The 23793-nt window shown below is 46.3% G+C and overlaps 1 protein-coding gene across 3 annotated transcripts in view; it reads left to right on the top strand.

Annotated features, from left to right (window-relative positions):
* Positions 1–23793, top strand: part of INF2 (inverted formin 2) — a 93910-nt gene that overhangs the window by 31735 nt on the left and 38382 nt on the right. For 2 of the 3 annotated variants that reach the window (XR_015049106.1, XM_085845376.1), the window contains exons 6-11: positions 1835–1976; positions 15271–15412; positions 20823–20927; positions 21124–21672; positions 21791–21934; positions 22131–22264. Coding sequence is in view for 2 of the 3 variants with exons in the window: in XM_085845376.1 (XP_085701502.1) it covers positions 1835–1976; positions 15271–15412; positions 20823–20927; positions 21124–21672; positions 21791–21934; positions 22131–22264 (1216 nt within the window). In the remaining variant the exon portion in view is untranslated. The remainder of the gene's footprint in view (positions 1–1834; positions 1977–15270; positions 15413–20822; positions 20928–21123; positions 21673–21790; positions 21935–22130; positions 22265–23793) is intronic. The other variant, XM_085845377.1, reaches the window with a different exon arrangement.

The raw sequence follows: 23793 nt of genomic DNA, 5'->3' as shown, positions 1-23793 counted from the left end.
CCCAGGGAAGCGTGAAGGTTATTGTAAGGACCAAAAAGGACATGGGTCTTTGGATATGGTTTTGAAGGATTCCATCCTCCACGGGTCAAGTATGACAGATTATCCCATCCAAAACAACACGCTACTTGCATGCATGAACAAAATGTCAATTAGTTATGAATAGACCCGAATAGCATTTTCAGACCCTTTACTCAGTGTCAAAAGCAGGGGAAATGTTTGAGAATGCTCATTTCTTCCTCGAGGTTCAGGACATTTGCACATTCTAAGGAAAGCAGGAACATGCGTCAGGTGAAGTGGCCAAGCTGGAAACCAAACTGTTGATCTGAGGTTTAATAATGGCATAAGAACGATGACTGGATGTAACTAGGTGATAATGGGATGTCGTTTTATGCTTATGATAATTAGGAGGTACAAGGAAATGTAAATCCAGATAAAAGGGAAATTATACCTAATTAGCCTGTTATTATCTCTCCTCTGACATGAAAATGCATGTCGTCTTCGCATAATTTGTTCACCGATTGTATGATTACAAGGAAAACTCATTGTAATTAATTTAATATTTGCAAATACCACTTTGGGGGAAAATTCTGTTTTAACAAGTGAACTTCAAATGGATGGAATGAACAGCAAAATGTGTATTTTTTTTTTTAACTTTCAAGAGCATTTTCAATATGTATTAAGCCAATTGAGCAGAAATTTTATTAAGAAAAACCCATTCTCACTTTGTCCCTCCATAAAGATTGACTGGCAAATCTCCCAATTTATTTCTGTGGTCAATCTCAGAGAGAAGTCTCTGGAGCTGTTCTCAAAGGCTGACCCAACTTCAGAATTCTCCACATGTAATTCAAAGTCTTTCCTTTGCGGTCTGCAAATTATAATAGTGTACAAGACCTTGATTTGAAACGTCATGGAATATGGCTCACCCATGTGAACTGACACTGCCGGTTCCCATCTCCCGATCTCAATCGCTCATCTGTCCTTGAGACTGTAGAATCTAAGGAACTTCCATGTCATTGAGACCTCGGGATAAGCGACTGAGTCCCAGCATTTGCTTCTTGATTGTTGCAGGCAGGTTGGTAGCCTTGCAGCTTTTTTTTTTACAGTTTCTATTCTGGTCTTGCTCATTCTGCCCTCTCACATATCTGTCCAACCCCTGCCCCTCCAGATTTGCATGCATTCCACCAGAAACCCTTTTCTTGTATCCTACTCAATTCTACATCTGACGATCACCTCCATTCATTCATCCTCTTCTTCTCTCGTTTGTGGAACCGTCTTCCTGATTCCTGAGTCTGTTGGCTTGAACTCTTTTCTCCAGGAATTCAAGTCTGCTGTCCTGTCACCTCATAGTCTCTAACATTTCTACCGCCTAAGCTTCAATTTCTCCACCTTGTTACTACCTTTCACCTGAATTTCCTCCTCTTGTGCCGAGATGCATCTATATTTTCCATCCATGTGTTTTCCTTTTGTCCCATTTTGTGTATATTGACTGTTTTATTTATTTATTTATTTTTTCAAGAACCCTGATGCTTGTATAAGATACTCTTGGAGCCAGTTCGTTAAATATACTTACATGACAAACCACGAACTTCAGAGGGAATTGAACAAGGTGAAATATTCTCCTTGTTTAAATTTTTTTGGCTATGTCATGGCAATATGTTGGCTATCACAAACCGTTCACCACAGGTTGCTCATTGATTCTGGGGCAATTAAGCCCGGTGCCTACATGGTCCACAAACACTCATACACGTTTCAGTATCATTATTTGCATTTGTTAACCAAACTTTGTCAATGGTTGCTTTTTATGAATAAACAACCTAATCATTGATCCTCCCAGACATGAAGACAATGGAGATATTCTGATCCAATGTGACACCTTCAATGATTGCAAGGAGGAAGACGAGCTTGAGTTGGTGCAGATATATGGAGAGACCGATTTCTACAGCCATGAGCATCTTTTCTCTGCCATTTTTGACAAGGTGCTGTAAAACACGAGTAAATTAAAAAGCCTCCCAAAATGCAAAGCCCGTCTGCTTCTGCTTTATACGCAAAATTAACTTGACAAAAACAACAGCTAAAAAAAGTTGTAAATTTTAATAATTGGTGAAATTGTAAATTTTATTAATTGGTGTTCTCCATAGTCTCATAAAAAAGTTTGTTGAAAGTTTGATGACAAAACCTCAAATGGTAAAAAGTCATGGCTTGGACAGACACACTGAAAATCAAATGGTAAATAGCCTGGTGTTGGCTCAGTGGTTAGGGTGGCAGCTTAGGATCCTTGGGTCTTGAGTTCAAGCCCCGTCGGCCGCTGAATTAATACACCAGGGGGTTGACTCAGCCTGTCATCCTTCCGAGGTCGGCGAAATGAGTACCAGTTCCAGTGTGTGTACTGGTAGAGGGGCACTGCATCAGCGACACAGTCGCGCTTCAAGAAATGATAGCTACCCCGGCAGCGAAGCTGCCATACGACCACCACCAAATGGTAAATAAATAAAGAAACACAGAAGCGATTACAAAACCTGGCGTGCTGATACGTGGTCAAAGGGCTGATAAGGCCTATTTGTACTCACTGTAACTTTGCCGTTTGACATTATGACCCAGTTATTAATTAGTCTTCTCCATATTCTCAAAATAATTTTTTGGCCTGGACCGACCGACAGGCACACACACGCACGCATGCACGCACGCACGCACACACACACACACACACACACACGCAAAACTCTGTCTCCCGCTGTGCAGGGGTCGGCTCACGATTACAATCGTTCAACTATAAAAAGCCAGGTAATGTTTCTGTACAATCACCCCACCACTCCCCTCCCCCCACAACCCCACAACATTAATTTTAATAGGGAAGATAATTTCATGAGATGAGCTTGTGCAAAGAATCATCATGAATATCTTATCGTCGACTGGTAACTTAAATATTTTCTTTTCTTTTTCTTCTACAAGATCAAGGCTCATGGATGAGTGAGCTGACAAAGGGTAAAAAGACAAAGAACTAACACAGACAGTTGGGCCACATTTGCACTCAACACGCTAGGGAATGAATGAACAATAAAGAGGAGTGGATGGAACACTGTAATCTACAAGTAAAAGGGTTGGGTTTGGTCTCTCACCTACTCTGCCCTTTCCCTGTTCCTTGACCTAATGTATCCCTAGCACATTTAAATCCCCCATCTATAATAATAGTGTGTGTGTGTGTGTGTGTGTGTGTGTGTTTTAGTGTGTCTCCTCCTTAACTCCAATACCATAAAACCTCGCAGCCTCAAACTTTGCATGCACACTAACAAAACTCCAAGGAAGAGCAAGAGTGAAAATTGTGTGTTTGGGTTAATTAATACACCCCTTTTGAAGATAATTGACGGCCTTATTTAATTATATCCTTCATCAGGCGATTTTCGGCCACCTCGCTCTCTGGGTCTTAGGCATTTCCTGGGTAACCTCGCTGGGGTCTGAAGCCGCCATGTTTTTTGGCCTGCTCAACCTTGCCTTGACTTGGAACGGGCCGCAACAATTTCTTCATGTTAACGTTTTTTTTCTCTTCAGTTTCCCCACTCATATAATTATCAAATGCCTGTTCATCATAGCTACGAATCACTGAACACATCACTTTTGTAACTACTATAGTTTTCAAATCAGGAGCTTGGAGTGGTCATGTTTTATATGATACGATCTTCCACGATCTACTCTCACGGACTAAATAAAGTATATCATCAAAATATTATTTCGGTTTTGAGGATCGGATATTGTCCGGACTAAAATGTCGAAATCTAATAATTTGAAGAAATAACGAATCTTATAACTAAGCCGATACACCTATTCACTTTAAGCAAGTAAGGCTATTTTCTCTCCTTCTCCATACATACTTACAAGTATATGTGATTTTCCCAAAGCATTAAACTTATCTTTTTCTACTGTTTGGAGAATTATACTGAGTGAACAAAAAATTTAGAAATGTGCCAAAATTAACTTGCCTCATTGAGCTATATTATTGAATGCATTCACTGCAAAACCTCATGCCCTGTCTCCCAGAGGGACTGCCTATCCATAGCGTCTGCCAGATCAGTGTCTATATTTTCGGAGGTTTCGCGAGGTGCTCTACAGGGAATCAAATTAAATCTGGTAAAAAACGGATGTTTTAAAAAAAGTTGTAATATTTGCGCGGACCCTGAACCTATGTACCACGTGACGAGCACAGATGAGCAGGCAAGATGGCGGATTATCTGCAATGTTTATTTCACGGGCGAATGAACTTTGCGATGTCTCCAGGGTTGTTCGGCATGAAGCTGAAACTCTTCTGTGGATAAACTCATTATTATTTGAAGGAATTCATTTAATTTCATTAACTGCTGCATGCACGGCAAAGACCGGATTTAACGTTGAAGGGATCCTACATGATATGCACTGACAGCCTGACCAACCATTCCTTATCAACCATTTAATTGGAGCGCCTGCATGAGTGCTGAAACCACTTACCAAACGCCGAATAGTCGATAGCAGTACTGCGCTATGTCCTCCTGAGTGAATCATTCACTCAGTGTGGATGCTTTTGCCCACCACGCCATTCAGAGCGAGTGGTTCGTATTCCGTCACCCTGAGCGAGAGGTTCGTGCTCTGTCAGTTGATTGGAGGGTCAGCAACAGGGATTGTAACACCCCTGAAGTCCAACTCGACAGCTGGTGGATCAGCCTGGTACAACCGCTCAAAGTAACCGGCCCAGTGGGACTTCACTTCGGACTCCTCTGTCAAGAGCCCCCACCCTCTGCTCTAACTGCAGTACACCGAGGGACGGGCTTGGAGGAATGCAATGCGCAAATTCCCCTGTAAGCAGGACAAGAATCACTTGACCATTGGTGATGCTCTACCCCCTCACAGATTCCTTGCACATAGGCCTACTTGTCCACCCTCAGTGCACTTACAGTTTTACGCCTCAGCTCCCTGAACAGCTCAGCTCTGCCATTAAGCCTGGCCCTGTGACTCTGGTCAATGGTATCCAGTGTCCCTTGAGAGACAAAATTCTTCTTTGCCCTCTGATAAGTTCCAAGACATCCATGGGCAACATCATGTACGGTGGTCTTGAAGGCACTCCACAACTCTTCAGGATTCCCCAAAGCACTCACCCCACAAATTCCCATTCAGCCTGTTCACAAACTCCTCAGCTTCCCTCTCATCCTTAAGCTTGCCAACATCCAGCCTAGACTGGGATGGTACCATTCTCCCAAATTTAAGCTGCAACTTCGGAGTTGCTACCACAAGTCTGTGGACGTTATTGAGGAACTGAGCACTCCGGTAGACCCTGCAGTTCTGGATTATCCTCCAGTGTCCAGCGATGAGCACATGGTCAATCTCCTTTGCCACACTATCAGTGTGGGAATACCAAGTCCAGCGATGAGCTTGTGGACGCTGAAACCATGAACCAGCCACCCTAAGTCCATGACTTCTTGCAAAGTCAAGGAACTTAGTGCTATTCTGGTTCACAGTTCCAGACCCATGAGGACCAACACATGTCTCATAACCATCCCTATCAGTTCAAGTTGATGCATTGAAATCCCCCAAGACTAGAACGGTGTCTCGCCTGGGGCACTGACCAACCACAGACTCAAGTGCGGCAAAGAATGCGTCCTTCACGGTGAGATCCCTTGCCTCAGTCGGAGCATATACAGCGAGCAGGAAAAGGACACCCAAGGAGTGATGAATCCTTAGTCTCATAATAATTGACTGGTGTTAACTCGATTTTCATTGGAGTCAGCTTATTGGACACAGCTATAGCAACTCCTTGGGCATGGTAACGATCAGAGCAACCAGACGAATAGTAGGTGTAACCACCCACCATGATCTCGCCACGATCCGGTCTCCGAACCTCAGAGAGAGCTGCAACATCTATGTTGAAACGCTTGTGCTCAGATGATAATAGAGACAGGTGATCGTCATCTCATCAAGATAGGCCATTCCAGGCACCCGCCTGAAGGGACCGCCTGAGGTTAACCCAAGGAGACCGCCGTCTGGTGGACGACACCTCAGCACCACTCTACCACACACCACTGCAATCTGACCCTGGAGGTTTACCCAGTGGTTTTCCTCCTATCATCAAGGATTGGGGGCCCCGAAGGCTTTGCCCCAATCCCGTTATCTAATGTGCTGTCTTGCGGGGGGGCAGCAGCACAGATGGTACTCCCACGGAGTGGGTTTTCAGATTTAACATTTGTTGGTTTTGTGGAATGAAGTGTTTTAGAGTGGCTGGATTGCAAATCCTGCCACCAACCTAAAAAAACATGCAACCCAACTGCAGGAGGAAGTCCGCAGACACAGTTGGGCACTAGAAACAGATGGCCATTGGCTCAGAAGGAGCTCCTCTGCCCTTTGATATTCCTTTTGATCCTCTGCCTTTGATTCTCCACCCTCAGCGCTTGTAGTGTTTAATTCCCTCCATAATTCCTTCTGAAAAACTTGACGCCCCCTTTCTCCGCCTTTCTGTTTAGCCTCTGGTCATCATTCTGGAAACACTCCTTTCCCCCCAAAATGATTCCCACTGTTTCCTAAACACAAATGCTTGCTACATTCACCATTCTTCCAACCATAGGTTGACCTCAATTACTCCACTCATAAGTTATATTTCCTTTGCTATCCTTGGAAGATTATCAGAAAAGATAACCTCACAACCCTTTGCTTTCATTCGGCTACTCAAGAACCTGTAACTTAGTTTTTCTATGTGTACCGCAACCAGCATCTTCCTTTCACGACCCGTTCTATCATTTTTTCCTGCAGAAGTGAAGAATTTACCTTTTTAATAGTTTTATCCAGAGTTTAATCCTTCACTGAAACAATTTCCATACCTTCACCACAGCTTGCACTTGCTCCATCCTCACCCCAGCCTGCATATGCTCCACCCTCAACCCAGCCTGCACTTGCTCCACGCATCCCAGCCTGCACTTGCTCCGCCCTCAACCCAGCCTGCACTTGCTCCGCCCTCAACCCAGCCTGCACTTGCTCCGCCCTCAACACAGCCTGCACTTGCTCCGCCCTCAATCCAGCCTGCACTTGCTCCGCCCTCAATCCAGCCTGCACTTGCTCCACCCTCAACCCAGCCTGCACTTGCTCTGCCCTCAACCCAGCCTGCACATGCTCCACCCTCAACCCAGCCTGCACTTGCTCCACGCATCCCAGCCTGCACTTGCTCCGCCCTCAACCCAGCCTGCACTTGTTCCGCCCTCAACCCAGCCTGCACTTACTCCACCCTCAACCCAGCCTGCACTTGCTCCGCCCTCAACCCAGCCTGCACTTGCTCCGCCCTCAACCCAGCCTGCACTTGCTCCGCCCTCAACCCAGCATGCACTTGCTCTGCCCTCAACCCAGCCTGCACTTGCTCCGCCCTCTACCCAGCCTGCACTTGCTCCGCCCTCAACCCAGCCTGCACTTGCTCCGCCCTCAACCCAGCCTGCACTTGCTCCGCCCTCAACCCAGCCTGCACTTGCTCCGCCCTCAACCCAGCCTGCACATGCTCCACGCATCCCAGCCTGCACTTACTCCGCCCTCATCCCAGCCTGCACGTGCTCCGCCCTCACCCCAGCCTGCACGTGCTCCGCCCTCACCCCAGCCTGCACTTCCTCCGCCCTCACCCCAGCCTGCACTTGCTCCGCCCTCAACCCAGCCTGCACTTGCTCCGCCCTCAACCCAGCCTGCACATGCTCCACGCATCCCAGCCTGCACTTGCTCCGCCCTCATCCCAGCCTGCACGTGCTCCGCCCTCACCCCAGCCTGCACTTCCTCCGCCCTCACCCCAGCCTGCACTTGCTCCGCCCTCAACCCAGCCTGCACTTGCTCCACCCTCAACCCAGCCTGCACTTGCTCCGCCCTCAACCCATCCTGCACTTGCTCCGCCCTCAACCCATCCTGCACTTGCTCCGTCCTCAACCTAGCTCGCACTTGCTCTGCCCTCATTCACGGTCTCCTGCAGTGCCAAAGTCTCCAATGTTGTCTTCACTTATTATGTTCATTATATTGAACGTGTTATGAATAACATCAGAAATTCAGTCACCCAAACTCTTGGGACTCGCTCTCAGCCATGATCTCTCTTGGGCAAGCCGCATTTCAAAGTTGGCCTGCAAAGCCAGTCATCGACTGGGCATCCTTCATCGTGCAAAGCCTTTCCTTAGCATATCTGAACTCCGATCTACCCACAAAGCTTTCTTCCACAGCTTGATGGACTACTGCTCTCCCTTCTGGGCTAGCTCCACTGCTTCACACCTTACTCAGCTTAACGCCGTGGAAACCAAGGCCTTCAAGATTATTCGAATCTCTCACGATGAATCTGAGTCTGTGGGCCTATCGCTTCGCCATTGCCGACAGGTCGGTGGTCTCTGTCTTCTAACTTCTGCCCTCTCCGTGATTTGTCCCAACCCCTCAGTATATGCAGGATGCACGTGGTCCACCAGCAATCTCGTTATCGTGAAACTGCCAAAATCCAGAATCACTGCTCACCTCCACTCATTTGTTCATCTCTTTTCCTGCCTGTGGAACAAACTTCCACATCCTCTTGAATGTCATTCTTCACTCCAGGTCGTTAAGACAGCTGTTCACCACCATCACAAATCATCCCCCATCCATTAAACCATCCCCACCCTTCCAAATTTTTACTTCTGTATCCATCTTGGCCACCCCTTGCGTTCTCCTCCACCCCTCATCGTTACCCACATTCCTTGTTTGTCTGTGTCCTTATATTTTCTCCTTCGGCCCTGCTGTTGGCATTTCTCCCTTTCCTTCCACTGTTCCTTTTGCAATGTTGCTTTCTGACCCTTTCTGTGTTCTAGCTCTTTCACGAGAATTGACAATGAGTGCAAAAATTATATATATATATATATATATATATATATATATATATATATATATATATATATATAGTTATATATGTAACTATATATATATAGTTATAATGTAACTATATATATATATAGTTATAATGTAACTATATATATATATATATATGTATATATATATATATATATATATATATGTATATATATATATATATATATATATATATATATATATATATATATATATATATATATATATATATATATATATATATATATATATATATAGTTATAATGTAACTATATATATATATATATATATATATATATATATATATATATATATATATATATATATATATATATATATATATATATATATAGTTACGGCTGTGGAAATTCTCAGACACCATAAAGGCCCTAAGTTAGTTATGCCGATAAGTCCGTGTTCAGTAAGATTTCCCCACTGTTATTTAATGGGATTTATCCGTGTGGACAGGACTGTGATCTTTGAGATAGCCGTTTTTCTTTACTATCGTTATTTTGGACCAACCACCAACATCACTCTCATCAACCGCTTCACAACAAACGCTAACCACAATTACGCCAATCACCTAACCACATTCCCCGCTACACCAACTGCCGATCCCCTTCGCCACACACCAAATCACAACCCTCTCTACCAAGAAAAAGGAACAAGGGATTCCGAGAACGCCAAGGAAAAAGAACAAGGTATATCAGTGGTGTGTGGATTTTCCCGCCTGTTTTTTTCCGCGCACCGCAAAAGGGAGATCGTTTTACATTGGTCGGTTCATAGGAGTGAGTCGCTGGAAATAAGGAACGCCCCCTTTCTCGAAGCTTCCCGCAGGAGCTGGAAGTGGGGCGGAGCGATAAACAGGGAGGAGCGAGGCGTTGGAACTGAGGAACGCCCCCTTTCTCGAAGCTTCCCAGAGGAGCTCGAAGGAGGGTGGACGCCGTGGTGGACACAGGAGCAAGCGCCACGATCATCAGCCTTGTGGTCCTTGATTCGAGTGTAGACGGGTGGGATGAGATGCACCGTCTGCAAAACCATAGTTTGCAGCCAGCTACCGGGGCAACGGCCCCCATCATAGGACGTGGTTTCGTGTCCTTTAAATTGGGCACTGTCAGAACGAAGATAGAGGTTTTGGTGGCGAAGGTGTGCGACCCATGTCTCATAGAGTTGGATGTGCTGACTGCAGGTGGTTGCAAAATCGACTTGGGTCGAGGAGTCATGAAGTTGGGTGGTGAGGAATTGACATTAGGGGGTATGGGCACGGACCAGAGGGTGGAGCTGGAGGCTCCCGACTCCGTGGTTATTCCCCCGGGTGCCGAGGCGGTGGTCCCGGCCCGGTGGCGGGCACACCCAACCTGGCAGGGCTCCTGCGGCCTGGCGGAACTACTGGTGGGGCAATCAACCCCGGGTTTAGTCATGGGCCGCACCCTTGTAAACACCGACGGGCCTATCGTGCCCGTTCGGGTGATAAATGTTAGCACGGAACCACGCACTATTAAACGGGGCACGAAGGTGGCAGATTGCACCCCAGTGGTAGAAGTCGCAGAGCTGAGGGACGATAACATTGAGCTGGACCGGCCCCGGAGGGGGTCTCCAGACCTTGTTAGGAATTGGCTCGGTCCCATTTGCGAGATGGTAAATTGGAGTAGTGTAGATTTGGAGGATGCCCAGCAGGAGGCCTTACACAAACTGGTCAACCGACATATAGAAATCTTCTCCTTGTCACCCGAGGATATTTGACGTACTGGCCTGGTGAAACATCAGATCCACACCGATGAGGCCCGGCCTGTCCGTGAGCCTGCTCGACGGCCCCCTTGGAGCAAGAGAGTGGAGGCTGATGAACAGGTAGAAAAGATGCTCAATGCAGGTGTCATTGAGCCCTCGGGAAGTCCTTGGATGTCACCGGTTGTGCTGGTTAAAAAGAAGGATGGGACCACGCGTTTCTGCGTGGACTATCGCCAGCTAAACAACGTGACACTCAGACTCCTATCCCCTGCCGAGAATTGACGATACCCTCGACACCGTTTCAGGCTCCAAATGGTTCTCAACTTTGGACCTCAAGAGTGGGTATTGGCAGGTGGAGATGGATAAGACGGGGAAGGAGAAAACGGCATTTTCTATAGGGAAGGGACTGTATCAGTTCACTGTAATGCCGTTCGTTTTGTGTAACGCCCCCGCCACCTTTGAAAGATTGATGGAGCTTGTGCTGGGCGGCATGCCATGGTAATCATGCCTGGTGTACCTGGATGGCGTCCTGGTACATGCTAGAACATTTCCCCAGGCAATAGCCAATCTGGACCAGGTGTTTGGTCGCCTCAGGCAGGCAGGGCTAAAATTGAGCCTGGAGAAATGCACTTTGTTCGTGACAGAGGTGGCCTATCTCGGACACGTGATAGGCCGCGAGGGGGTGAATACCGACCCAGGGAAAATTACAGCGGTGGAGTGGCCAGTACCTACAAATGTTAAACAGGTGCGGGTTTTTTTGGGTCTTTGCTCCTACTACCGGCGCTTTGTGGCAAACTTTGCGGAGATAGCCAGGCCCCTCCAGCGGTTAACAGAGAAGGGGTTGAGATTTAATTGGACAGGGGAATGCCAGCAGGCCTTCCTCAAATTAAAAGGGTGTTTGACATCCACACCCGTTTTAGCGTACCCCGCCGATGACGGGATGTATACCCTGGACACGGATGCAAGCCAGGAAAGATTGGGAGCAGTCTTGTCTCAGACACAGGGAGGCGTGGAAAGAGTGATCGCATATTACAGTCGGGCCATGAGTAGGCCCGAGCGAAATTATTGCGTTACTCACAAGGAGCTATTGGCTATGCTGTCTGCATTGAGCCGTTTCCACCCGTTCTTGTACGGGAGGAAATTTTTGGTTCGAACTGACCATTCCTCCTTGCAATGGCTCTTACGTTTCAAAGAACCGGAAGGCCAGATTGCAAGGGAGTTGGAAAAGTTGCAGCAGTACGATTTTAGTGTGGTCCATAGAGCCGGTAAGGCTCATGGGAATGTCGATGCGCTCTTTCGACGTCCCTGTCTGGGAGAAAACTGCAAATATTGCACGAGGCATGAGGAGAGGGACCAATTGGCGGAGACCTCCCAGAAACTCGTGGCCCGGGTGGTAGGCCTAACTTTGCCATTAACCGCAGGGGAGGAATTTCCCGCGCACCACAAAAGGGAGATCGTTTTACATTGGTCGGTTCATAGGAGTGAGGCGCTGGAAATAAGGAACGCCCCCTTTCTCGAAACTTCCCGCAGGAGCTGGAAGTGGGGCGGAGCGATAAACAGGGAGGAGCGAGGCGTTGGAACTGAGGAACGCCCCCTTTCTCGAAGCTTCTCAGAGGAGCTCGAAGGAGGGCGGAGCAAGAAGCCAGGAGGCATATAAGGGTGCACAAGACGCCAAGTAGAGAGTGTTGGTGGTTTCTACTGGTGGTCTTCTTGGTCAGGATCTTCGGCTCGTGGTGGCCTGTCTGTGGAGAAGTGGGACGACCCGTTTGTCGGAGCTCGCAGTCGGTGGGGAGTCCGGGTGTGGCACCAGGGACGCGGACGGGAGGCGCCGCTTTGCCAGCTCTGTCGCGCAAGCCTGCGCATCCGTGTGGAGAGCGCCGGAGAGAGCTCGCCAGCCCCATGGAAGGCCGAGCTCAGCCGCGGCTGTCCTAGCTGCCATGGGGGACAGACGTCGCGACTCGCCCACCATCGCACCACGAGGGTGCAGGTAACCTGCAATGGTCTCGTGGGGCCCATTCGGTCATCCAGGCTCCACGCCATGAAGGTCTACTGACCCTGTCTGGTGCCCTTGTCTTTGAGGGTAGCCTTTTCTTTTCTTTTGAATGAATGTTGGTGGCGTAGTGTCCTGTAAGTAAAACTGGTTAAGTGCTTGTACATTAATAAATAATAGTTGGTCGTAGTGCTTTTGCCTTGCTCGTGTCTTTGTCCCCATCCCGTGCATGATTGCTTTGGCTGTACATACGTGCATACGTGTTAATTGAAATAAATGTGCTTGGTTAAATTAAATGTACCCCATTCGTTGTGTCCTCCTTTCTCCCCATTGAAATGCCATCTTGCATTGCGGAATAATAGTTGGGTTGTTAAATACCCGTTAAATAGAATCGGATCCGGCGAGGTTGGGTGATAATACCCGCTCGGTTATCACTGCAGAACGGAAAGGACCGCTTGAGCGGTTCGTGTCCAAGTCGACCTGCGCCAAAGTACGGTCTCCCGGTAGGCTACCTGCGCAGGTACTTAGGTATATCGATATTCGGCGATTGACCCTATTTTGCGCGGGTAGAAAATTAGCTAGGCCGTGGTGGGGTTGAAGACCCACCTGTGACAGGGTTCCGGCGTTGTTCCTGAAGGTCACGACTGAATTATCTGTCCGGTGGGCGACGCGGCTGCTATTAGGGAAACGCAGTCGATCGCACGCCGGTGGGCGCGAATTCGTAACTATATATATATATATATATATATATATATATATATATATATATATATATATATATGTATATGTATATGTATATGTATATATATATGTATATATATATATACATATATACATATATATATACATATATATACATATATATATACATATATATACATATATATATACATATATATATACATATACATATATACATATACATATATATATATATATATATATACATATATATATATATATATTTATACAGTGGGGAGAACAAGTATTTGATACACTGCTGATTTTGCAGGTTTTCCCACTTACAAAGCACGTAGAGGTCTGTAATTTTTATCATAGGTACACTTCAACTGTGAAAGACGGAATCTTAAACAAAAATCCTAAAAATCACATTGTATGATTTTAATAATTAATTTGCATTTTATTGCATGAAATAAGTCTTTGATACATCAGAAAAACAGAACTTAATATTTGGTACAGAAACCTTTGTTTGCAATTACAGAGATCAGACGTTTCCTGTAGTTCTTAACCAGGTTTGCACAAACTGCAGCAGGGATTTTGGCCCACTCCTCCAGACAGATCTTCTCCAGATCCTTCAGGTTTCGGGGCTGTCGCTGGGCCACACAGACTTTCAGCTCCCTCCAAAGATTTTCTATTGGGTTCAAGTCTGGAGACTGGCGAGGCCACTCCAGGACCTTGAGATGCTTCTTACGGAGCCACTCCTTAGTTGCCCTGGCTGTGTGTTTCGGGTCGTTGTCATGCTGGAAGACCCAGCCACGCCCCATCTTCAATGCTCTTGTTGAGTGAAGGAGGTTGTTGGCCAAGATCTCGCGATACATGGCCCCATCCATCCTCCCCTCAATACGGTGCAGTTGTCCTGTCCCCTTTGCAGAAAAGCATCCCCAAAGAATGATGTTTCCACCTCCATGCTTCACGGTTGGGATGGTGTTCTTGGGGTTGTACTCATCCTTCTTCTTCCTCCAAACACGGCAAGTGGAGTTTAAACCAAAAAGCTCTATTTTGGTCTCATCAGACCACATGACCGTCTCCCATTCCCCCTCTGGATCATCCAGATGGTCATTGGCAAACTTCAGATGGGCCTGGACTTGCGCTGGCTTGGGCAGAGGGACCTTGCGTGCGCTGCAGGATTTTAATCCATGACGGTGTAGTGTGTTACTTATGGTTTTCTTTGATACTGTGGTCCCAGCTCTCTTCAGGTCATTGACCAGGTCCTGCCGTGTAGTTCTGGACTGATCCCTCACCTTTGTCATGATCATTGAGGCTCAACGAGGTGAAATCTTGTTTGGAGCCCCAGACCGAGGGAGATTGACTGTTATATTGAACTTCTTCCATTTTCTAATAATTGCACCAACAGTTGTTGCCTTCTCACCAAGCTGCTTGCCTATTGTCCTGTAGCCCATCCCAGCCTTGTGCAAGTCCACAATTTTGTCCCTGATGTCCTTGGACAGCTCTCTGGTCTTGCCCATTGTGGAGAGGTTGGAGTCTGATTGATTGAGTGTGGACAGCTGTCTTTTATGCAGATAACGAGTTCAAACAGGTGCAGTTAATACAGGTAATGAGTGGAGAATGGGAGGGCTTCTTAAAGACAAAACTAACAGGTCTGTGAGAGCCGGAATTCTTACTGGTTGGTTGGTGATCAAATACTTATTTCATGCAATAAAATGCAAATTAATTATTTAAAAATCATACAATGTGATTTTCAGGATTTTTGTTTTCGATTCCGTCTTTCACAGTTGAAGTGTACCTATGTTAAAAATTACAGACCTCTATGTGCTTTGTAAGTGGGAAAACCTGCAAAATCGGCAGTGTATCAAATACTTGTTCTCCCCACTGTATATATATATATATATATATATATATATATATATATATATATATATATATATATATATATATATATATATATATATATATATATATATATACCATTATATTTTTGTTGTGTACTGATGTTTAACTGTGTGCAGGTGAAAAATTCTCCAATCGCTGCGACGCTGCTTTCCATCCTGCAGAACTTCTATGAGCTGGAGTCGCATCTCCCTAGCAGTGCCAACTTCTGGAATGCACTTGACTTGCTCTCTCAAAGAGCTGCAATTTTGGCAAGCGAAGGTGTGCAATGTGTTGTCCCCTTTGGGATCCAACATAGTTCATTTTTAATGTTGAAGGAAATGTATTGAAGATGTTGAGCTCAAGGCCAGCCTGCAATGAGTTCTTTCTGTTTTTTTAATGGTGATTAAATTTTAGGATTGGTCAGACATGACGTCGTTGAGTTCATATAATTATTTTGAACTGTCTAGCTTGGATTTGATTCTCGACCCCATGAAAAAAAACCAGTTACCCATAGGATCAATGCACCATCGGGGCTGACAGGATGGCCAAGAGGTTGGCACACTCGCCTCGAAGCTGTCGAGCCTGGGATGGATATTAATCAGGCATCCTGCCTGCTAGCATTTGTTGGTGAACGTTAACGATCCCATGGTGTCCTTCGCGAAGAGTGGGCGAGCTATCGCCAGCACTGTGGCCAAACCCCAAATTCCTGCCCTAACCAGCAGAGGGCATCAGCGGCACAGACACGCCCTCAGCTAATGATGCTACCCCACAGCCTTGTGCTGCATATGAACGAAGAATGCACCATCCACTACATGTGTCATTATGCTGGTGACTTGCCTGCTGGCATTGATTGTTGTGGATGTTTAAGCTCTCGTGTTATATTTCACCAAAGAGTAGGTGTGCTTTCGCTGGCACTCTGGCCAAATCCAAAATTATTGCACTAACCTGATAAGGTGGAGACAAAGGCACGACCACATCTATTTGCCTTGAAAAATGTCAACCTCGTATCCCATCATTCCCTTGGTCTTTGAATAGATGATGATGACGAATCCTTGGCATTCGTTTTAAATTTAGTCGTCGGGGTTGGGGTGTGGGGTAAAAAAGCAAGTTCTGGAGACATGAAATGCATGACAAAGCACACGTGATCACAAGCACCCACGTTAATTAAAGACAGTGCAGCATTTCATTACTATGATGGATTGTGCTACACTAATTTAATCCAGCACCTATTTTAGGCTATTATTGTATCGAGAGAACGGGTGATATCAAGGATGGAATTGATGTACAGGATTATGTGTGGATAGAGGTTAGGGATGGCAGGCATATTGAGGTTCTCTGAGCATGCTTTTCTTTTTCACCCCCCTGGTGTGAGCAGGACAGAAGGTTAATTCATGGAGATTTCAAAGGCAAATTAAAATCCCTCATAGTGTTGACAATGGGAGATTATAATTTACCAGGAACATATTGGGTCCAAGAACAGAGAAAAGGGCAGAACAAATGAGGAATTTCTGGAATTGCTTCTGAAGGCAGCTTATAAATAAACCAATGGAACCTCTTTTGAAATAATGATCCAGTTATGGTGCAGAAGGTGGAACTGGGAGACCATTGAGGGACAAGTGTCCATAACAGTGTGTGCGAGCGGAAAAGCGTGATGTTCACAGAGCAGGTTAGCGTGATGTTCACAGAGCAGGTTAGCGTGATGTTCACAGAGCAGGTTAGCGTGATGTTCACAGAGCGGATTAGCGTGATGTTCACAGAGCGGATTGGCGTGATGTTCACAGAGCGGATTAGCGTGATGTTCACAGAGCGGATTGGCGTGATGTTCACAGAGCGGATTGGCGTGATGTTCACAGAGCGGATTGGCGTGATATTCACAGAGCGGATTGGCGTGATGTTCACAGAGCGGATTGGCGTGATGTTCACAGAGCGGATTGGCGTGATGTTCACAGAGCGGATTGGCGTGATGTTCACAGAGCGGATTAGCGTGATGTTCACAGAGCAGGTTAGCGTGATGTTCACAGAGCGGATTGGCGTGATGTTCACAGAGCGGATTAGCGTGATGTTCACAGAGCGGATTAGCGTGATGTTCACAGAGCGGATTGGCGTGATGTTCACAGAGCGGATTAGCGTGATGTTCACAGAGCGGATTGGCGTGATGTTCACAGAGCGGATTGGCGTGATATTCACAGAGCAGGTTAGCGTGATGTTCACAGAGCGGATTGGCGTGATGTTCACAGAGCAGGTTAGCGTGATGTTCACAGAGCGGATTAGCGTGATGTTCACAGAGCGGATTGGCGTGATGTTCACAGAGCGGATTGGCGTGATGTTCACAGAGCGGATTGGCGTGATGTTCACAGAGCGGATTGGCGTGATATTCACAGAGCGGATTGGCGTGATGTTCACAGAGCGGATTGGCGTGATGTTCACAGAGCGGATTAGCGTGATGTTCACAGAGCGGATTGGCGTGATGTTCACAGAGCAGGTTAGCGTGATGTTCACAGAGCGGATTAGCATGATGTTCACAGAGCGGATTAGCATGATGTTCACAGAGCAGGTTAGCGGGATGTTCACAGAGCAGGTTAGCGGGATGTTCACAGAGCGGATTGGCGTGATGTTCACAGAGCGGATTAGCGTGATGTTCACAGAGCAGGTTAGCGGGATGTTCACAGAGCAGGTTAGCGGGATGTTCACAGAGCGGATTGGCGTGATGTTCACAGAGCGGATTGGCGTGATGTTCACAGAGCGGATTGGCGTGATGTTCACAGAGCGGATTGGCGTGATATTCACAGAGCGGATTGGCGTGATGTTCACAGAGCGGATTGGCGTGATGTTCACAGAGCGGATTAGCGTGATGTTCACAGAGCGGATTAGCGTGATGTTCACAGAGCGGATTAGCGTGATGTTCACAGAGCGGATTGGCGTGATGTTCACAGAGCGGATTAGCGTGATGTTCACAGAGCGGATTGGCGTGATGTTCACAGAGCGGATTGGCGTGATATTCACAGAGCAGATTAGCGTGATGTTCACAGAGCGGATTGGCGTGATGTTCACAGAGCAGGTTAGCGGGATGTTCACAGAGCGGATTAGCGTGATGTTCACAGAGCGGATTGGCGTGATGTTCACAGAGCAGGTTAGCGGGATGTTCACAGAGCGGATTGGCGTGATGTTCACAGAGCGGATTAGCGTGATGTTCACAGAGCAGGTTAGCGGGATGTTCACAGAGCAGGTTAGCGTGATGTTCACAGAGCGGATTGGCGTGATGTTCACAGAGCGGATTAGCGTGATGTTCACAGAGCGGATTGGCGTGATGTTCACAGAGCAGGTTAGCGTGATGTTCACAGAGCGGATTAGCATGATGTTCACAGAGCGGATTAGCATGATGTTCACAGAGCAGGTTAGCGGGATGTTCACAGAGCAGGTTAGCGGGATGTTCACAGAGCGGATTGGCGTGATGTTCACAGAGCGGATTAGCGTGATGTTCACAGAGTAGGTTAGCGGGATGTTCACAGAGCAGGTTAGCGGGATGTTCACAGAGCGGATTGGCGTGATGTTCACAGAGCAGGTTAGCGTGATGTTCACAGAGCGGATTGGCGTGATGTTCACAGAGCAGGTTAGCGGGATGTTCACAGAGCGGGTTGGCGTGATGTTCACAGAGTAGGTTAGCGGGATGTTCACAGAGCGGATTGGCGGGATGTTCACAGAGCAGGTTAGCGTGATGTTCACAGAGCGGATTGGCGTGATGTTCACAGAGCGGATTAGCGTGATGTTCACAGAGCGGATTGGCGTGATATTCACAGAGCAGGTTAGCGTGATGTTCACAGAGCGGATTGGCGTGATGTTCACAGAGTGGATTGGCGTGATGTTCACAGAGCAGGTTAGCGGGATGTTCACAGAGCGGATTAGCGTGATGTTCACAGAGCGGATTGGCGTGATGTTCACAGAGCAGGTTAGCGGGATGTTCACAGAGCGGATTGGCGTGATGTTCACAGAGCGGATTAGCGTGATGTTCACAGAGCGGATTAGCATGATGTTCACAGAGCAGGTTAGCGGGATGTTCACAGAGCAGGTTAGCGGGATGTTCACAGAGCGGATTGGCGTGATGTTCACAGAGCGGATTAGCGTGATGTTCACAGAGCAGGTTAGCGGGATGTTCACAGAGCAGGTTAGCGGGATGTTCACAGAGCGGATTGGCGTGATGTTCACAGAGCAGGTTAGCGTGATGTTCACAGAGCGGATTGGCGTGATGTTCACAGAGCAGGTTAGCGGGATGTTCACAGAGCGGATTAGCGTGATGTTCACAGAGCGGATTGGCATGATGTTCACAGAGCGGATTGGCGTGATGTTCACAGAGCGGATTGGCGTGATGTTCACAGAGCGGATTGGCGTGATGTTCACAGAGCGGATTGGCGTGATGTTCACAGAGCGGATTAGCGTGATGTTCACAGAGCGGATTGGCGTGATGTTCACAGAGCAGGTTAGCGTGATGTTCACACAGCGGATTGGCGTGATGTTCACAGAGCAGGTTAGCGTGATGTTCACAGAGCGGATTAGCGTGATGTTCACAGAGCGGATTGGCGTGATGTTCACAGAGCGGATTGGCGTGATGTTCACAGAGCAGGTTAGCGTGATGTTCACAGAGCGGATTGGCGTGATGTTCACAGAGCGGATTGGCGTGATGTTCACAGAGCAGGTTAGCGTGATGTTCACAGAGCGGATTAGCGTGATGTTCACAGAGCGGATTGGCGTGATGTTCACAGAGCGGATTGGCGTGATGTTCACAGAGCGGATTGGCATGATGTTCACACAGGTGTGATTAAACATCATGTGATGTTGAAATTGGGGGACTCTCGATCATTAGTTTACCTTCATTTGTGGGGAACATGTTCGAGCCATTAAGCATAATAGGTGGAACCATTTCGGTAAACTTTAACTCTTTAAAGGCATTCCTCATGGATTTACTAAAGTCTGGTGAGGTTTGACAAGTTTCGTGGAGTTCTGTGAAGCAGTTTCTGTTTGGGCGGATGAAGGGAGTGCCAATGAATACATTTCAACTTTTAGAAGGTATTTAATAAGATATCACAGAGAAGTCTGTTGGCTCTGGTTGGGGCTTGTGGAGTTAAACTTCGTGGATGTTCAGAGACTTTCTAGCTGCTTCCAGATATGGTGCCATCTCATGACATGATAATGAGTAGTTTTTGTTTCCTTCTGGTTCTAAAATCATCTTTTATTTACAGTACAAGTGGTTTGCTTTGGGATTGTGTGTGAGCTGTGTGTGTTTGTGGCAAAGCAACCCAATGGAGAGAGTGGAGAGAAGAGGCGCTCACCATTTGCTTTGCAGTGAACAGTGCCGTGCAGTTTGTTCAAGTATCACTTTGTTTCATCCCATCAACAAACTCAAGATTGTACAATGTCCAACTGCTGGTTTGACAACAACAAATTAAAGAACCTTGGAATTTGTGATGCCTATTGTTATCTCTGTCCCCTCCCCCTCTCTACACCTGCCCGTACCCCTCCTCCCCTACCTGCACTGGCATTAAGTGGATAAACTGATATGAATTATTGTGGTTTTGATAGAGCACATGCATGATTGACTAAATGGCGTCTCCTGCATCCAGGTTATTTGTATATCCTTATAAATGATCCTTAGTCTGAAGTATGAGTGTTGAGAGTAGTTGTTGTTGTGTTGCAGATATTAATGAAGATGATGTTGAAGTGCTATGCCGGAGGTTGCTGCCACAAGTCACACAAGGTGTAAAAATTGCGTTGAAGGCAAAAAGAGGGTTCATTGGTCCAGGTGTATAACAATCTGATGATCTTTCAGTCGAAAATAGCTGCAGATAGGGGGAATTCCTGTAGTGATGACACCATTACAAGTTGGCATTCCCTTGCAAGAACCAAATAAGCAAGCATCTTTGTGTTTTTATAATTTTTCCCTCATTGTTCCGCCCAAACACCTAATAATCCTGTTTCTCCACAATCCCATTTATAAGGCATACCGGCTCCACCAGCCTCACCTCCACGACCGGACATCGCAGCTCCAACAACCCCACCTCCACTACTGGGCAACCCAACTCCGCCAACACCACCTCCTTTACCAGGCATAAGAGTTCCCCCTCTTCCATCTCCGCCACTGGGAATACCAGCATCATCACACTCGCCTTCCCCACCAGGCATCTCAGTTCCACCACCTCCACCTTCCCTACCAGGCATCTCAGTTCCACCACCTCCACCTTCTCTACCAGGCATCCCAGCTCCAACTCCTCTGCCAGGCATCCCAGCTCCACTTCCTCTACCAGACATCCCAGCTCCACCTCCTCTGCCAGGCATTCCAGCTCCACCTCCTCTGCCAGGCATCCCAGCTCCACCTCCTCTGCCAGGCATCCCAGCTCCACCTCCTCTGCCAGGCATCCCAGCTCCACCTCCTCTGCCAGGCATCCCAGCTCCACCTCCTCTGCCAGGCATCCCAGCTCCACCTCCTCTGCCAGGCATCCCAGCTCCACCTCCTCTGCCAGGCATCCCAGCTCCACCTCCTCTGCTAGGTAGCCCAGTTCCACCACCCGACCTTTTTTTTTTTTGTTCAAGCATTTTCTCCTCTACAAATACATTAGAGTAACAAGGCTGTGCTCAGCTGCCCTCTATGACCTCCTTGTTCTGCAGAAGGCCCAGTAAGGCCAGTGCAATCCAACAGCCTTGGTGCAATCGCCAGTCACATGTCGAATAAAAAGCACCTGAGCTGTCACCGGCCTTCTCAGAAAATGAAGAAATTAAACTGGAAAAAGCTGCCCAACCATCCTGCAACAGGTTTGAAAGTTTTATGCCTAACCATAATCCATACAATAATCTGGCATTTGCTCATTAAGATTTTAACCAAAAGCGTTGGCCCCACTGAGATGCCTTTCAGCAGCAATGCAGGCAATTGATAATTCTATATTACCAAGTGTGTTTGAGTGTGGCCATGTCGGTATTATTGAGATTTTGGTATTGATGACCATTGCAGGTTCATCTTTGTGGCTTTCGGATGAATTGGAATTGCCAGAACCAGATTTCTCTGCAATTGAAGAATTCTTCTCGCAGATAGAACCAACCACCAAAAAGAGTTCTGCAGCTGTGAAGAAAGTTGAGCCTCAGGAGGTAAGTGACTGGACTGCAAGTATAACAAGAAAAAGAGCAATCAGAGATTGCAGACCCTCACCAGATAAGAGTGCTGTTTGTGTGCTGGTGTGTTACATAATTAACTAGAAGGGCACTCGGGAGAGCACATACTGCCGTCACATAATGCCTGATACACGAGAACATATCAGGCCCAATACATTTTTGAAATATCATGCTATACAGTACTGTATCGTTTTTTGGCCCCATCTCTCAGTGGTGAAGAATCACTTCGGAAATTCTAGAAGTCGGATCTGGGTCCGGATCTTCACCAAAATCTAATCACTTTGTCCTTGTCACACACGCAACCTGCCCGCAAAATTTCATCAGGATCCATTCACAACTTTTTGAGATATCCTGTAAACAGACAAACAGACAGAAAGGGATGAAAACATAACCTCCTCTACCTTCGGTGGTGGAAGTAATAAGAGACATAACTAGAACTGCCACTTTATAACTGCTGGCAGTGATGACTGGGTACCAAGATGTCCCACTTTGGTGCAACCCTGCTTTGATCGGACACTCGACCCTGACGCACAACATTTATTACCTCCGCCGCTGAAGGTGAAGGAGGTTATGTTTTCATCCCTTTCTGTCTGTTTGTTACTTGCAAAATCGAAGATTTTTCGAAGATAAGCAACTCCTCTTCGAATTTCAAATCAATCAGATGAAAATTGACAATTCTATAAATTTGGCCTATGTTGACCTTTTGGCTGAAGTTGACCTCAAAAATTATTGGTGGTTGAATTCAATGACCAAATATGCAACTCCTCTTCAAATTTTCAGTCGATTGCATGAAAACTGAGGATTTTAGAAATACCACCTTAGTTGTTGACCTTGAGCCTATGTTGACTTTTTTGGTCCATGTTGACCTCAAAAATAATTGACTGCTGAATTCAGTGACCTGATATGCAACTAGTCTTCAAATTTCAAGTCAATTAGATGAAAATTGAGGATTTTTGAAATGTCACCTAAGTTGTTGACCTTTGGCCTATGTTTTTACCTTTTGAACTCAAAAACAATAGGCTTCTTGCTTCTGACGAACTCTATCATGTGGTGAAGTTTTGTTAAGGTCAGTTTGAAATTGTGACCTGTCGGCGATAAACATGAAAACAAACAGACAAACGAAGAATAACTCGTGCAACGAACCAATATTCTTGAAAAATCTTTTATTTTCGCAAGTAACAAAGAAGAAGGCGTCATGCAGAGCATGACACTAGCACAATCCATAAAATAAATTTGACCTCAAAAATAATTGGTTGTTGAATTCATTGACCAAATATGCAACTCCTCTTCGAATCCCAGAGCGAATCAGATGAAAATTGACAATTTTAGAAATTTGGCCTATGTTGAACTTTTGGTCGATATGGACCTACAAAATAATTGGCTGGTTGGATTCATTTACCTGAAATATATATATATATATATATATATATATATATATATATATATATATATATATATATATATATATATATATATATATATATATATATATATATACACACACA

Source organism: Eptatretus burgeri, chromosome 11, assembly GCF_056783735.1.
Source record: "Eptatretus burgeri isolate ZD-2024b chromosome 11, Ebu_testis_v1, whole genome shotgun sequence".
Classification (NCBI taxonomy): Eukaryota; Metazoa; Chordata; class Myxini; order Myxiniformes; family Myxinidae; genus Eptatretus; species Eptatretus burgeri.
Note: the sequence above shows the minus strand (reverse complement) of the source record. Positions and strands in the feature narration are given on the sequence as shown.